This window comes from Etheostoma cragini, chromosome 12 (assembly GCF_013103735.1).
Source record: "Etheostoma cragini isolate CJK2018 chromosome 12, CSU_Ecrag_1.0, whole genome shotgun sequence".
NCBI lineage: Eukaryota > Metazoa > Chordata > Actinopteri > Perciformes > Percidae > Etheostoma > Etheostoma cragini.
Genome location: NC_048418.1, coordinates 10,786,093 through 10,800,549, shown reverse-complemented (window position 1 = coordinate 10,800,549; position 14,457 = coordinate 10,786,093). Strand labels below are relative to the sequence as shown.

General features: G+C 38.1%; 2 protein-coding genes and 1 long non-coding RNA gene across 3 annotated transcripts in view; 1 reads left to right on the top strand and 2 right to left on the bottom strand.

The window, feature by feature from the left end:
- The window catches only part of LOC117954523, a 7,726-nt gene extending 5,014 nt beyond the window's left edge, over positions 1–2,712 (bottom strand). Inside the window, exons 1-2 of the long non-coding RNA XR_004658840.1 lie at positions 2,381–2,712; positions 2,018–2,155 (exon numbers count right to left, since the gene is read on the bottom strand). This is a non-coding gene — a long non-coding RNA (uncharacterized LOC117954523). The remainder of the gene's footprint in view (positions 1–2,017; positions 2,156–2,380) is intronic.
- A 4,719-nt stretch (positions 2,713–7,431) lies between these two features.
- On the top strand, positions 7,432–11,617 carry cdcp2 (CUB domain containing protein 2). Its single transcript, XM_034888749.1, has 6 exons — positions 7,432–7,537; positions 7,784–8,131; positions 8,855–9,196; positions 10,016–10,369; positions 10,514–10,692; positions 11,175–11,617. Exons 1-6 carry the CDS (start codon positions 7,471–7,473, stop codon positions 11,478–11,480), a joined length of 1,596 nt encoding a protein of 531 aa, XP_034744640.1. The 5' UTR covers positions 7,432–7,470; the 3' UTR covers positions 11,481–11,617.
- Positions 11,618–11,834: 217 nt separating this feature from the next.
- tceanc2 (transcription elongation factor A (SII) N-terminal and central domain containing 2) lies at positions 11,835–14,168 on the bottom strand. The gene is made up of 4 exons (XM_034888750.1): positions 13,691–14,168; positions 13,453–13,594; positions 12,828–13,021; positions 11,835–12,034 (listed from the first exon to the last, which is right to left on the bottom strand). The coding sequence occupies exons 1-4, from the start codon at positions 13,787–13,789 to the stop codon at positions 11,846–11,848; spliced, it is 624 nt and encodes a 207-aa protein (XP_034744641.1). The 5' UTR covers positions 13,790–14,168; the 3' UTR covers positions 11,835–11,845.
- Between the last annotated feature and the right edge of the window lie 289 nt (positions 14,169–14,457).

The window sequence follows — 14,457 nt, the reverse complement described above, 5'->3', positions numbered from 1 at the left end:
TTGGAAAATGGCTGCAATGAAACAAAGAGTGAAAAATTTAAAGGGGTCTGAATACTTTCCGTACCCACTGTATATTATCATTATACAGAAACACTTCACTTGTCACAGATGAAAGGACACCTCAAACTGTGCCTTACAAAATAACTTGCACAATTAGAAAAGCTAAACTGATTAATATTGGATTCACTGATGTAGACAAAAAGCATCAGAAAATACGAGAAAATTGTCTAGTGTCTGTATTAAAAGGCTTGTCAATCAATTTGAGCAAGGTCTTAGCGGTGTAAATCACATGTTTTTAATCACAATATAATATTGATTCTATACATAGAATATTGGCCGATATCAAATTCTCCCACAATACGATTTGATTTAATTTGAGGGCTTGCAATTGATACAAGACGACATCACATTTAACACAATGAGTTACATTTATATCAACTTAGACAAAGCAAATATGATTTGACATTTAAATTTAAAAAAATATTATTTTTAATAAAAAGAAGAAATATAAAGTGAGAATTTCATAATGAAGACACATCTTAAAAAGGGAAACTTTGGTCTTTTCCAACCTGGACCAAATTTTCCCATGTGTTTATGTCTACGTGACTTATTGGGATAACATTTCTTTAAATTGGTCCAGTATTGAGCGAGAGCACTGCAGCTGACAGCCGTGAACCGGACTGCGATGTAATCACAAAGGGCAATTATGCAACGTCAATGTGCATCCGCTAAAAGCTGTTGTTTTTGCCACTGACAGGCTCTGATTGTTATTGTAGGTGTAAAAAAGGTAAAGTTAATGCAGAAGGCCAAAAACTGCATTTTATCGAGTGGTCACTCAAGGCTTGCTCCAAAAGGGAGTAAATCCCCATCCCTCATGTTAAAATGCCCCAGATTTAATGAAATTAAGTTAAAGTTCTGCATAATTAGGAGTGTTCCCCTTTGAGTGACTGGTGGGCTTCCTTCACAGGAGGCGAGCGTAAACTGCAGGCTTCATTCACCCCACCTCGGGTCCACCCGTGCATCCACCTCTTATCCCATTTTTGGATTAGCCAACGTCAGGCACTGCCAAGATGGCAACAGCTGGAGGTACCAGCAGCCGCCCATTTTTAGCTTAATTTTGGTTCTTCAGAAACCTTTTGGTGACGTCATAGAGGCTACATTCATATTTTATCCAGTCTATGGAGTGATAATATTAAACCTCTTCACCCAAAAATGCCTAAGATACCAAGTCAATATTATAAAATGTGTCTGGCTTGTCTCGTACTTATTACACAAACCTACTGCTTAGACTTTATGTTGTATTATATCAATGACGCTTCACTCAGTGTGAAGCATGTGGAGAAAATGTTGATAACCAGCCTACCTTACCAATGTGTGGCAAAAGCCACATTGAGCTTCCCATGAAGCCAATATTTCAAGAAAATAACGTGCAAATGTTCTGCATACAAAACAACAATGTTTAAAGCCAATTGACAATGTTGCCGTCTAGAGACCTGGTTTGAAGTAAGCAAATGGGACACCTGAAACAATATTCAGTTTTCAGTTAAAAAAAAGCCTCCCATGAAGACAATATTACGGGCAAATAATTATGAGGAGAGGCTGTGTGCAAGGCAACAATCATGTTTAGAGCAACACAATAGCCTCTATTAGGGACCCGGGTGTACAATGGGGTAAAAGGAAAGAACTTGGAAATCTATCCAAGTTATTCTTTATCTCATCAAACATCAACAGCATGAAGCTTCATAATACACATGCCAAACAAAAAGTAACCCAAAGAAATATAAATATAAATATATATATATATATATATATATATATTTTTTTTTTTTTTTTTTTTTTTTTTTTTCCGCTGTCACTATAACAAAATTGTTCACAATTGCACATAAAGCTAGCAGCAGCATTTCGTGAATTTGCAAACACCCAACACCACGACATTGCACATTAGCCGTGTTGCTGGCCTGACTGAACAGAATTAGCACTGTGGCTCAAGTTGTAACTTATTAGCAGAAGCACTTACCTTAGCCTGGCATTTGTTTGGGAAGAGTCAACATCAGTCCCACAGCTAAGGTAGGAAAACCCCATTCGAACTTCGAAGCACATCTTTGAGACAGTTGATAAGAGACCCCCAATCCACTTATTTCTTCACAAAACGGTCCTGAAGAGACATTATGAGACCGTTAGCAGGCTAGCTTTCTTATGCAATGCTGCACGAGGAGCAGAGTTAGCAAATGAGCAAACATCAATGTTGCAAAGATTTGATGGTACAAAACTGCAGTTAAACTTCTTTTTGGCCACTTAAAATAAGTGGTACAGCTGGAACAAGCTGTGAACACATATTTTAAGTTAATATGGCAAACGTTTTTAGCAGTTGCTTACTTACCAATCCAGGAGTTAGGTAGAAACATATATTTGGGATTGTTCTTCTGTCTACTTGGCCTAGCCGCTAACTTTGTCCGTCTGCTGCGGTCGTAGACTTTGATGTTACTAGGCTACAGCCGAAAATGATATCGGTGAGAGTAAACCAAAACAGTAAACTTGCGGGCCAACTAAACAGTGAGCTGAAACTCGATGAAGCAGGGTATCTAACGTTACACACAGGTGGTTTTCAGCCCGTTTTCCATTCTTCATTAGAAACAGATACAGTTTTGCAGGCCTTATATTGTGTGCTGGTCTATGGACTGGCATGATCGCTGCCAATTCGCGGGTGACACACACTTGATACTGTGCCTGAACGCATCTTGTGTATGAAGCTGCAGATTCCAGAATTATCCGGCAACTTCTTTAAAAAAAACATCACTACTAACTTCCCCAATTTTACTTGATACATTGCTATTGCAAAAATAGATCATGGTCACTTTATAAAATACCACCAAGCTGCTAAAGGTGTGTTGTACAAAAAGTATGTCTCCTACATCAGTTGTAAAAATTAAAATTAAAAATTAAAAAAGTTGAAAAATATACCTGTATTTAGTGTACTTTATATTTTATACTGTGCATTTATTGGATTGGATGGTATGCAGACTTTACTGTAGGCTGTGTTATCCTCTCAAGTTAGCTCAGATCAGCTTTTCCTAATCATACCTGTGGTGATGATGGCCTTTACTCAACCCTTGTTGAATCACTTTAGCAACACGTACTTGCACAGGAGGAGGAGAAGATAAGGAGGAGAGAAATAAAGGATAAGAGAAGAGGAAGAAAGGAGAAGAGGCATTATTCGTCAGCTAACACGCCATGATGGACTAACTGACCAACTGACTGATTCCTTACTGACTTCAGGTCTCAACACCAATAGAGGTTTTCACAGAGACGAGATTTAAAGAGAGGATAAGGAGATGAAGGAACCAAAAGTGTTATTTGTCAGCTAATACAATGTCACGATGGACCAAACCACCAGTCTCCATGTAAATAAACAGTTACAAGCCACTTAACACTTTACCATTAAAACAATACTGTATGTATTTAAAGTTTTGCTCTGGCTCGAGTCGCTAAACCCTCCAGACTCCATAATCCGTCATACGTAAATAAACATTATATCTTCTATTTAAGCCTCTGCAAGCACTGACTTGACAATGTCTAATTATTTGCATTTTACTTTTTCTGTGGCCATTTCCTGTGAAGCTTTGGTACTTATTCAGTATATTCAATTAATGACAAAAACGACCAGCAGCATAACAAATGTCATCTCATCTAATGTAGCAAGGTAAAGGTAAGTAGAGGTTGTCAAGGGAAGTTTTTTCTCCTTTTAGTTGCTTAACCTAGATAACGGATTCCATTGCCCTCTTAACTATAGAGGGAGGCAGAGCTCATTTTAGTTCATAATCCAATCTGTGAACTACTTGAATTGCAGGTGCAATGACATATCAATATTGTCCTTTGCTGAATGCGAGAGAGAGAGAGAGAGAGAGAGATAAAGAGAAAGAGAGAGAGAGAGAGAGAGAGAGAGAGAGAGAGAGAGGTTGGAAATGTAACAAAGTGGCCAGAGAAAATCACTGCGAGGAGAAAACAACAACATTTCTGCCTGTAAGTGAGCACCAGCTGGGAATACAAGGTACACGGTTGTAACAATGTTTCCTCTGCATTCATTCAGTTTGACTGGTCCACTCCTGTATAAAAAATGAAATGCCTCCACTGCTATAGAAATGGGATTGTGGTATGTAGGGGTGTGCAAAAAAAATCAATTCACATTTGTATTGCAATACAAGCTCTACAGATTCAAAATTGATTCATAGAATTCCAAAAATCCTTTTTTTTTGTGAAGACGTGTATACTATCACATGGGGAAATTAACTTCAGTTACATACTGTGAAAGGTTTTTTTAGTTGAGAATTGTTTAACCAAAAATTGATTTGGAATCAAATCTTGAGCCTAAAAATCAATATTGACTCGAATCGTGACATTTTCTGAATTGTGCACCCTTAGTGATACATATTGTGATTGAATTGTTGTTGTTGTTGTTAGAAAGTTAGCTTTTACTGAAATCTGCACACAAACAAAACCCAAACCAACTGCAAAGCAAAAACAAATGGATGAAACATCTAAACAGAATGCAGCATGAATTGATTCAAGGTCATCCTTAAGCTCTTTCTGCAGAAATACCCCATGCAGAAAAAAATATTGAAAGACATATCGTGCTAACCAAGAAACCATATCACCCTGAATACAGGTGACGATATTCTGACAAGCTGCAGGCTGTGTCAGAAACATTAACTTGTTATTGTCCTGTGACATATATGCTTGTATATTCGTTTCATATCCTCCTGACTGTCAGGAGCTTTGGAGAACATTAATCAGTGTGAGCAGTTACCAGCAGTCCCTGCATATACGTAGCAGAATCTAACATAATCTGTTTTGATGTGAAAACATATCTTTTATAAAGAGATTATGTTTAATTAAAATGTTTCCAAATTCACACAAATATCAAGATTCATTCAATTCTTATGATTTGGATCAAAAGATGCCAGATGCCATGTCAAATGCCCACAACAACACAAACACTAGACACTTCTCTCACCTCCCACAGTAAACCCCATCTACCTATGATTCAGGGTATTAATAATGGTTTTTGTTACACTGCTAAATGCAACCAATTGTAACAAAAACATTCAATTAAGTTTCAAGAGCTATCCCAGGTCAAAAGCCTGCTATTTCTTTGATTGACGTTCCCCTTTATTCTGCTGGAAGTTTCTAATAGTTTCAACCTTATTTGTTTTTTGAGTGTTTACTTGCTAATAGGTTATTTAATTGCTCTAAACAAACGGTATCTTTCTGAAACACATCCACACAACCAGTGCTCACATCCTTGAGACAATGACAAGCTTTCAGAGAGGACAGAATTAAAATTCAAAGGCAAAGCAGTTCATTTTCGTTTCTGGAACCGCTGTGTGAAAAACACTTGACTGATTTTAATCACATTCCTATTTATTTCAGCTTGGAGTTCTGCATGACTTTTTGAAAGCCAGTGGTGATTTTCACTATGTTTTCATAGTGCAACAGCCCCATCTAGAAGGTCTCTGTAGGTATAAGCTTTGCTCACTGAAGCCATTAGATGTTCTCAATAAAGTCCTGCCTTTCACAGCACTAATGAAATAGCAAACATTTATTTGCAGAATAGGTTTTTACTAAGAATACTTTATCTCCCTGTATGTTCCACTGAGTCATGATTATTTTTACTAACTATGTCTTCCACTGTTCAGTTATAAGCCAAACCAAGTGGAATGAGTCAGGGGCTATGATTAGCACTTGGAAAATACAACAAAATCTCTCTCTGAGAGTGATTGTAGCATTTGTTTCAGAAACAACTAAAGTGTAAACAAAATTGGCTCACCTTGCAGTCGCATTGCAGTGACTTCTACTGTCTGATAAAAATAGTGGAACAGAGGTGGAGTCAAATAAGCAGTTTGAGGTATAAAGTACTGGGTACAATTCTGTAAGACTTCATTATTTTATACAACGTTATTTCGTTGCAGCTGTCCGCTTCAATAAGGTACTTTTGTGTGTGTGTGCAAAACAAACTGTATGATAAGCTATTTATTTACACAGTATGATGCACCTTTGCAAATTTAAATAGAACAGGATGAAGGATGTAAAGGATGTAACTTTCTCCTTCTCAAAGCTGCAGAGTGTATGCCTCAGCTGTAACAGAAACAGCTGCAACAGGGAACGTTCCTCACAGTTGATATTTTTTATTAAATTAAAATGCAAATGCTTTAACACTTTTACTTAAGTCAAATTTAAATGCAAGATGACAACAATATGATGGAAAATTAGAGGGGTGTCTGACACTTCAAGGAACAGCGGGGTATACATTGAGACTTAGATGAGAAGTTCAATACCAATCTGGCTGTTAAATATGAGGCTGCAGCCATGAGACAGTTTGCTTTTAACATTAAGAGACTCCAGGATGTCACTTTACCTTTGGACAGAGCCCGCCTAGCTGTTTGCCCCATTTCTGTCTTTGTGCTAAGCTAAGTTAAGCTAATGTCTCCTGGCTTTAGCTTCCTTCTGGACAGAAACGATGGTAGTAATTGCTTATCTAAAATTCAAGAAACCAAATAAGCATATTTCCCAAACTGTCAAACTATTCCTTTAATTGATGGATTTAAGGATATATTCTACGTCTGCAAAGAAATCTTAACTCAAAGTCATCTTCCATTTTCTGGAACTGTCAGCCACATCTCATGGTCTGTTTCTGGGGAAACACAGAACAATTTTTTGTCAAACTACTACTGTAATTCCATGATCAAGAATAAACTTTTAAGCTAAATAATGTACTGCACTTCTAATATCCAGTAACTTTGCTAGAAACCTTGTAGTAGCAGCTATTATAATAGCAACAAAGCATTGGTAAAAGTGAATAAAAGTGAGATATTGATCATTTTATTCCTACGCTATACATATATAACAAACTTGGGCATTTCTTCTTGGACTTACATTCCCATTCAAAGATAAAATGTTGATGTTTAGTGTCGGATCCAACACAAGAAAAACAAAGTTTACAAAGTGCCCCTTACTCCACAACATCAATAGTTCTAGGATCTTTTCCCCCTTACAACACTCTAATGAGGCCATTAATATTAGTCACAAATGTGATCATCCTCTCTCTTTCTTCCTGTCTCTTTCTACTTGCAGCTGGTGTTCACAGTGTGTGTGTGTGTGTGTGTGTGCGTGTGCGTGTGTGTGTTTGTATGAGAGAGACCATCATTAAAAATGTATAGCATCTCTCCAAACAGTGTCCTGACAAGCCACTGATGCTCATTGGATATCAGTCATTAAAATTTAGCGAAGAGACTGAAGTGTGGCCTATGTAGGTATCAGGTTTCTCACTCTGCTGTGGATAAATTTTTCAAAGTCCTATTACCTCTACAGGCACCACTGCTGATGTCTCAAGGCTGTGTGCTCCGACACTGCCGTTGTTTGTCTCTACTCGTATTGTAGCTGAGGCGTGACAAAAGCCGAATCAACAATAACAACATGAGGCTCAGGTTGGCTATACTGATTCATTTACTACTGCTTGTTGACAAGGCTGATTCTAAAAAAGGTGAGTTGCTATTTGTTATGTTGATGGAGCAAAGCTTAAATTTGAAGTAAGTGCTTTATCTTGCAGGTACTGTACATATAGAGAAAGTTAGGCAGTCAATTGTTCAATGTCAGCTTGTAATGCCCTTTCAGAGGTTGTATCAGGTTTTTAGAAAAAAAGTAGAATAAGTATGCAAGGAAAGAGCATGAATCTTATTGAGTATATTTTGCTTTTGAGATCAAATGAAACTTTTTTTGTAATTATAAGGTGTCAAATGTGGAGGGATCCTCTCTGCTCCATCTGGCAATATCTCCAGTCCAAACTTCCCGGGCCCGTATCCCTACAACATTGACTGTTCCTGGCTAATTGTGGTGGCAGAGGGTTCCTCCGTCCTTCTCACCTTTCACCACTTTGAGCTGGAATACCATGCCAACTGTGCTTATGACTACATAAAGATTTACAATGGCAAATCTGAGGATGAAGGGAACCTCCTTGGGACATTTTGTGGTGACATCTCCCCTCCACAGTTCACCTCTTCATGGAATGTCATGTCTATTATTTTCCATTCAGACCGCCATGTGGCCTACAGGGGCTTCAATGTTGGCTACAGAAAAGGTAACTTGTTATATTTGATGCAATATGACAGGGGTCAGTGGGCTCACTGCCCTAATATTGAGATGATTTTTTTCAGGCAATCCAAGTCTTTTAGCTAAATCTTCTTGACCTTAAACTCAATCGAGAACTTAGATGTCACCAAAACATTATGCGGAAACGAGACCATGAGTCTAAAGACATCCTTGTGACTCTGTGAGGATGTACACAGTGCTTTGAGCTTAATGCTCACATCAGCATGCTATCAGGCTTACAATGATAATGCTATATGTTTTTGTTTAGCTGGTATGATGTACCATGTTCATCATCTGAGTTTAGTTTAAAATGCTAACGTGTTAATTTGCACTAATCACAAAGTACAGCTAAGGCTGATGCAAATGCCATTCGTTTTTACAGGCATTTAGTCAAAAAAGCTAAATTTGACCCAATGATGGCGCTAGATGAAAGGTCAGTGAATCTAAATTATTACAGTTCATCCTCCCGGGAGTAGGAATGTGAATTCCAAATTTCACAGCAACCCATGCAATACTTGCAATATTTCAGTAAAAAGGGCTATAATCTCATAGTGGTGCTGAAGGAAAAGTCAGGGGATCACCAACGTCATTAAAATGGATCCTCTAGAGACCTTGAATATTATTGCAACCCATTAACTGTCTTCTTTAGTGTTATTCTTTTTCACAAAGACAAATATAAGATGGTTCTGAGTTTGATTTCCATGCCCCGTAGATATGTGTGGCGGAGTCCTAACTGGCCTATCAGGTGTAATCTCCAGTCCCGGCTACCCTCAGGAATACAGCAATAACGCCGACTGCTCATGGGCCATCCACGTATCCAACACCAGTGTGGTCACCTTAGTCTTTTTGGACTTCCAGCTGGAAAACAACGAGGGATGTAATTTTGACTTTGTCGCTGTGTTTGATGGCCCAACAGTTACCCATCGCCACCTGGGAAAATACTGTGGAGCAGATAAACCCCCCAACATAGTCACCACCTCCAACCATCTTCTGGTAATCTTCAAGTCTGACTTCAACATTGGTGGACGTGGGTTCAAGGCCTATTATTACTCGGGTAGGAAAGTTTCATGTGATTAGTTGTATTCCACCATTCTATGTTTTGGGGTGTAATGGCAAGAATAGAAAATTAAAAAAGGACAGTTATTAATGTGACATACTATTAGTCTTACACTTTCCGGTTTAAATAAAAGCAACCATTATTGCAAAAATCCTATTCATTCACATATTCAGAACAGAAAAGCTGCCATGAAATCCAAGAAAGAAGGGAAAAAACACATTACATCATACTGGAAGTTTGAAACAAGGCACATGAACAACCTAGAACATGACGCAAAAGATCTTGTCATCTGACTAATTGAAAATTGAACACCTTTGCTAAAATGCAAAGCACTATCTCTGATCATCCATTTCACACCATGCCTTCCTTGAAGTCTTCAGAGTAAAAGTCCTAAAGCTTGATTGAAAAACTCTAAATAACATAACAGACGATCACAGACTGTCCCTATGTGACCTTGTCGAGCATAGACCAACTGGCAAGAGGGTGAAAATCCTAAAACACAGTTGCAAAAGTGAACCTACAATCACATTTACTGTATCATTAATCTTGACTTGTTTGATATTTATAGGTAGAAGTGTTAAAAACCTTTAAAATGCAATGCTTTTAAAGGAATAGTTTGACATCTTGGGAAATACATGGAGTAAAAAGAGTTTTTTTAATCAATTAAATACTTTCTATAAACATAAATCTTTGCAAGAGTCAATTGTATCAAACAGTGGATGCAGCATCCTAAAACTAAATACTAAATTGAACTCACTGTAATAATCTAATATAAATCAAAAAGACTTTCTTATCTGATCAAATGTTCTTTAACAGCTGAATGTCAGCAGGTCCTGTCAGCTATAAGTGGCAACTTCACCAGCCCACATTTCCCAAACATCTACCCAAACAACATCAACTGCCACTGGAGCATCACTCTAGCAGCTGGGTACCGCATCAAACTCTACTTCCCCGTCATGGAATTGGAAGACCGCCACAGTCTGTCAGACAAATGTGACTACGACTCTGTTGCAGTTTACGACGGGGGCAGTCAGACAGATACCCTGCTGGGACGCTGGTGTGGCAGGGAGCAACCTCCCTTTCTCGTCTCAAAGGGCAACAAGTTGCTGGTGGTCCTGAGCACAGACAGAAATGTGGCTCACAGAGGGTTCACTGCATCTTATCTTGGAGGTAAATGTTCTCTGTGGGTGCTGTCAAGCACGCCCTACTGCTCACAATGTCAGTCTAGATCTCAGCTAAATATACTCATGAAAAAAAAAAAATTCTGCAAGCTTTTCCCATGTAAACAAAACTGTCTTTCCCCCCTAATCCAAGTGGTACCTGTAAACGTTAGCTGCACAAGATCAGAATTCACCATATTGATACCACAGCAGTCCCTACCACAGCTGGACCGTGAGAGCATCTATCTGGGAGACCCAACCTGTGCAGCACAGTTGACCGCCACCTCGTATAAGATCCTTGCTCAGTTTGTCAACTGCGGTACTGCAGGCCAGGTGACTAGCCAAAGTCACATATCACTTACTGGTGCATCATATTAGGCCAGGGGTCTTCAACGTTTTCCAGGCCAAGGCCCCCCAAACTGATGGCGAGATGGAGCGGGGACCCCCTAGTTATATATATTGTATAAAATTGTGTTATATCAAACTGGTCCTATAGTGCCATGTGTGCATTGATGACTGAAAGACATCTTCTGCCTCCATTTATCTGTTTAGTACAGTGTGTTGAATTCATGTTAATGTGTATTTAAAGACATTTCAATTGGTGGAAAAACTTGCAGGGGGGGGGGGGGAATATAAAAAAAAGTCTAATCAACCAAAACTTTCGCGACCCCCATGCAGTACCTCCGCGGACCCCCTAGGGGTCGCGGACCCCCTGTTGAAGACCCCTGTATTAGGCAATGATTTATCATACGTTTTGCTGTTAAAGACATTTGTGATGTGCTTCTATTAATGCTTTAACTCTTGATTCCTTACAGCAATATCGGAACATCACAGTGCTGGTAAACAAACTCTACATTGATTTCTCTGATGGGAAGCAGCAGAATGTGCAAGAATATAGAGTGCAGTGTGACGCCCTGCGGAAGATAGCATCAGTGTCTATCATTTCAGCAGAGGAGCGTCGTCTCGAGGAGCAGAACCAGCAAACTGACAAAAACAGTAATGACAATATCGGGCACCCAGAAGCTGTGGCTCATGATTTGAGTGATATTGTCTTCATTAGCATCTGTGTTCTGGCTGTTATTCTCATGGTGATAGCTATTGTTTGGCTGGTGCTGCTTTAGTAATAAATATACATATGATCTTAGCCAACAAAGAAAGGACTCAAACGCTTGTCATATTTTCAATCATATTTTGAATGAAAATGTTCACCCACAGTATAAAAACAGATGATAAACAAAAAAAAAACTTCTGAGTCCAGCACAAAGGTATGGCTTTGTCATAATCATCAACAATAAATATAACATATTCTTGATTGTGATTTACATGTATTCATAAACAGTGTAAGGCTGCTGATGTGCCACAGTGTAAAAGTATTTTATATCTCATTTACAGAAAATAAAGAAAAATTATTAAAAACATCAAATGTGTATGCATCAAAACCTTTTGACAATGTTTAAGTGAAATCACCATAGTTCTTCAATACCAGCTATTTCTTGTAGTTAGAAACCAGCATGTTGACTGACACAGTGCTGTCCTTCACTTGAGTTCTGATGTCAGGGTTGTGTCTGAAGGCAAACACCAGTGCTCTAACAGTGCGTCTGTATGACGTGCTGACTAACCGGGAGCTCTGGTGAAACACTTCTCTCTCAATGTTGTCTATGAGGCCAGAATCCTCCTGTAGGTCAGAGGAGAAAAGAAAAAGAACACACATAATTAAACAGGTATACAAAAAGATGTCAATGGACTTGCATCTAACACATACTGTATTTTCGGTAACAAGTAACATGAGAAAAGACAGTTTGTCTAATTTGTTCAACTTGTGGAATTCTGCATCAATTTATATTCCCAAAATACAGTGGTGGAATGTAACTAAGTACATTTACTCAAGTACAAATTGATGGTACTTGTACTTTACTTAAGTCTTTCCTGTTCTTGCTTTCTACTTCACTAAATGTCAGAGAGAAATGTTGTACTTTTTACTCCACTACATTCATCTGACAGCTTTAGTCACTAGTTACTTTACAGATTCAGATTTTTGCACACAAAACACACGTGGTTTAGAAAATAAGATGGTTTATTATAAATTAAACTACCCAACAATATATACAATCCTACAAGGCCAGCTGAAATGATTGGCCGATTAAACAGTTAGCTGATTGACGGAACTGTTTTGATTGTTTCCAGTTTCTAAAATGCAAGGATTTGTCCGCATTGAGTACTTTTATATTTAATACTTGAAGTACTTTTCCTGACGATACAGACTTACTTTAATTTAAGTAACATTTTCAATGCAGGACTTTTTCTTGTAACTGAGTATTTTTGTACAGTGTGGTAGTAGTACTTTTACCTAAGTAAAGGATCAGAATACATATTCCACCATTGCCTAAATATCACAACCAACATATTATAAAAGGTAAATTAGAGATGGGGTAAACAGAATGAGTAGTCACTGAGAGGCTCTGTCTCACCTTGACCTCAAGGGCCTCAGACATAAGTCTTCTAGCGTTGCTCCTGAGTCCTTCAGATTGTTTGTCGGAGCGCACTTCAAGAGATGGCTTATTGGAATTCTCCTCGATGAATGTCCTCCATTCAATGTAAACCTTTGCTGCCATTGAACTCACCTCAGGGTCCAAATGCTTGCGCATTTTGTTGACGGTGTGACCTTAGAAGAGAGAGTTTTTTTATAATGTGTTGAACTAATTTGTGTAATATGCATATGATAATGGACCGGGCATACATGAGGTAAACAATATTCTGATTGATCTGTTTGATCTTTTAAGTAATAATACTGCTGTAACAGCAGGGAAAGACAACTTGGGGAACTGTAACCATGCTGTATGTTCAACTTAAAGCGCCCATATTATGCTCGATTTTATTTTCATAATATATGGCCACTTTAAGAACTCTACATCGCCTTTGTTGTTTTACAGTCTCTAATATATATATATGAAATAATACAATGTAAAGTTAATATCATGTTACTTACTTAATATCACTTAATATCAAGTGTTTTGTGTCAATGGTCTACACAGCCATTTATTGCAACGAGCAATTTGTAAAATAACTTCTTAACATGAATTTTCGTCAGTCTACCTATTTTAGTGGACTTGAGCACCTCCTTGGAAGGGATCTTCTTGCTCAGCTCTGTCAGGGCAGTCAGCAGATTATCCTTGCTCTGTTCTGGCAGATCCAACATGGACTTGTAGCGCATGATATCCTCAATTACAACCACCCTCTGAAACAAACACAAGGGCAATGCATGACTACGGAAATCTGTCACACAGTCACAATGGCTTTGCCTGATCATTCACGTGTAGTAACGATAGCTCACCCGTAAAGATTCAATTGTAGTTTGTTTGTATATTTTTTCGTTGCTTTTCAATTTTTTAGGTGTTTCCCCCTTTGGAAGCCGCACTACAAACTTGTCCATCTTCAGATACAAAGTAGCAAGCCACCTAGTAGTCTGGTTAGTTTGTAAAAACAGGTGCTTATACAGTTCAGTTTTGTTCAATTAAAGAGAATTGGTCTTCCGAAAACAATGTTCAGGTCAACAAGGTCCAGAACTAACCAGTGCTAACTGCTATTAGCTAAATTACCGTACGGTACCTGGATACGTTATCATCGTTTCATAATGAATATATTAAGCGCACTGCTAGCTTGGTTCAAGTCGTTTGTTCCTACTCAATTAATATTAGTTTTCTTTCTAACCACAACTGTGACAAATCTGTTTGATAAAGCTAGCTGTAGCAAGCACTAACGCTACAAGATGCACAAGTAGCTACTAATGTTGCCTTTAGGTGCTGTCGGAAATGACACAGGCCACAACACAGTAGGAGTTACCCGACCCAACAAGGTCTGAAAACGTAGTAGCCATGGGCCTACATGCGGTAGCCTACAAAATTAAATAAATAAAAATAGATTAATAAAATTAATAAATTCAGCAAAATAAATAGTAACAAATCATAATGATAAAACAGCCCATTGATCTAATTTAGTTAGTTATTGTTTTTTTACATGAAAGACTTTCTTTATTTTAGTTCATTTTTTTACATAATTTAAACAATTTTATCGCCATAATTTTCTCTAAAAGCCTGACAA

What these genes read in the sequence shown, in the direction of transcription:
- tceanc2 (XM_034888750.1), bottom strand. Translation starts at nt 13,789, where the DNA reads ATGGACAAGTTTGTAGTGCGGCTTCCAAAGGGGGAAACACCTAAAAAA. An exon ending in CTACAATTGAATCTTTACGG is followed by an intron (nt 13,595 to 13,690) that starts GTGAGCTATCGT and finishes TGTTTGTTTCAG; the next exon opens with AGGGTGGTTGTAATTGAGGA. An exon ending in CTGAGGCCCTTGAGGTCAAG is followed by an intron (nt 12,035 to 12,827) that starts GTGAGACAGAGC and finishes TCTGACCTACAG; the next exon opens with GAGGATTCTGGCCTCATAGA.
- cdcp2 (XM_034888749.1), top strand. Translation starts at nt 7,471, where the DNA reads ATGAGGCTCAGGTTGGCTATACTGATTCATTTACTACTGCTTGTTGAC. An exon ending in CAATGTTGGCTACAGAAAAG is followed by an intron (nt 8,132 to 8,854) that starts GTAACTTGTTAT and finishes CATGCCCCGTAG; the next exon opens with ATATGTGTGGCGGAGTCCTA. An exon ending in CAAGGCCTATTATTACTCGG is followed by an intron (nt 9,197 to 10,015) that starts GTAGGAAAGTTT and finishes GTTCTTTAACAG; the next exon opens with CTGAATGTCAGCAGGTCCTG.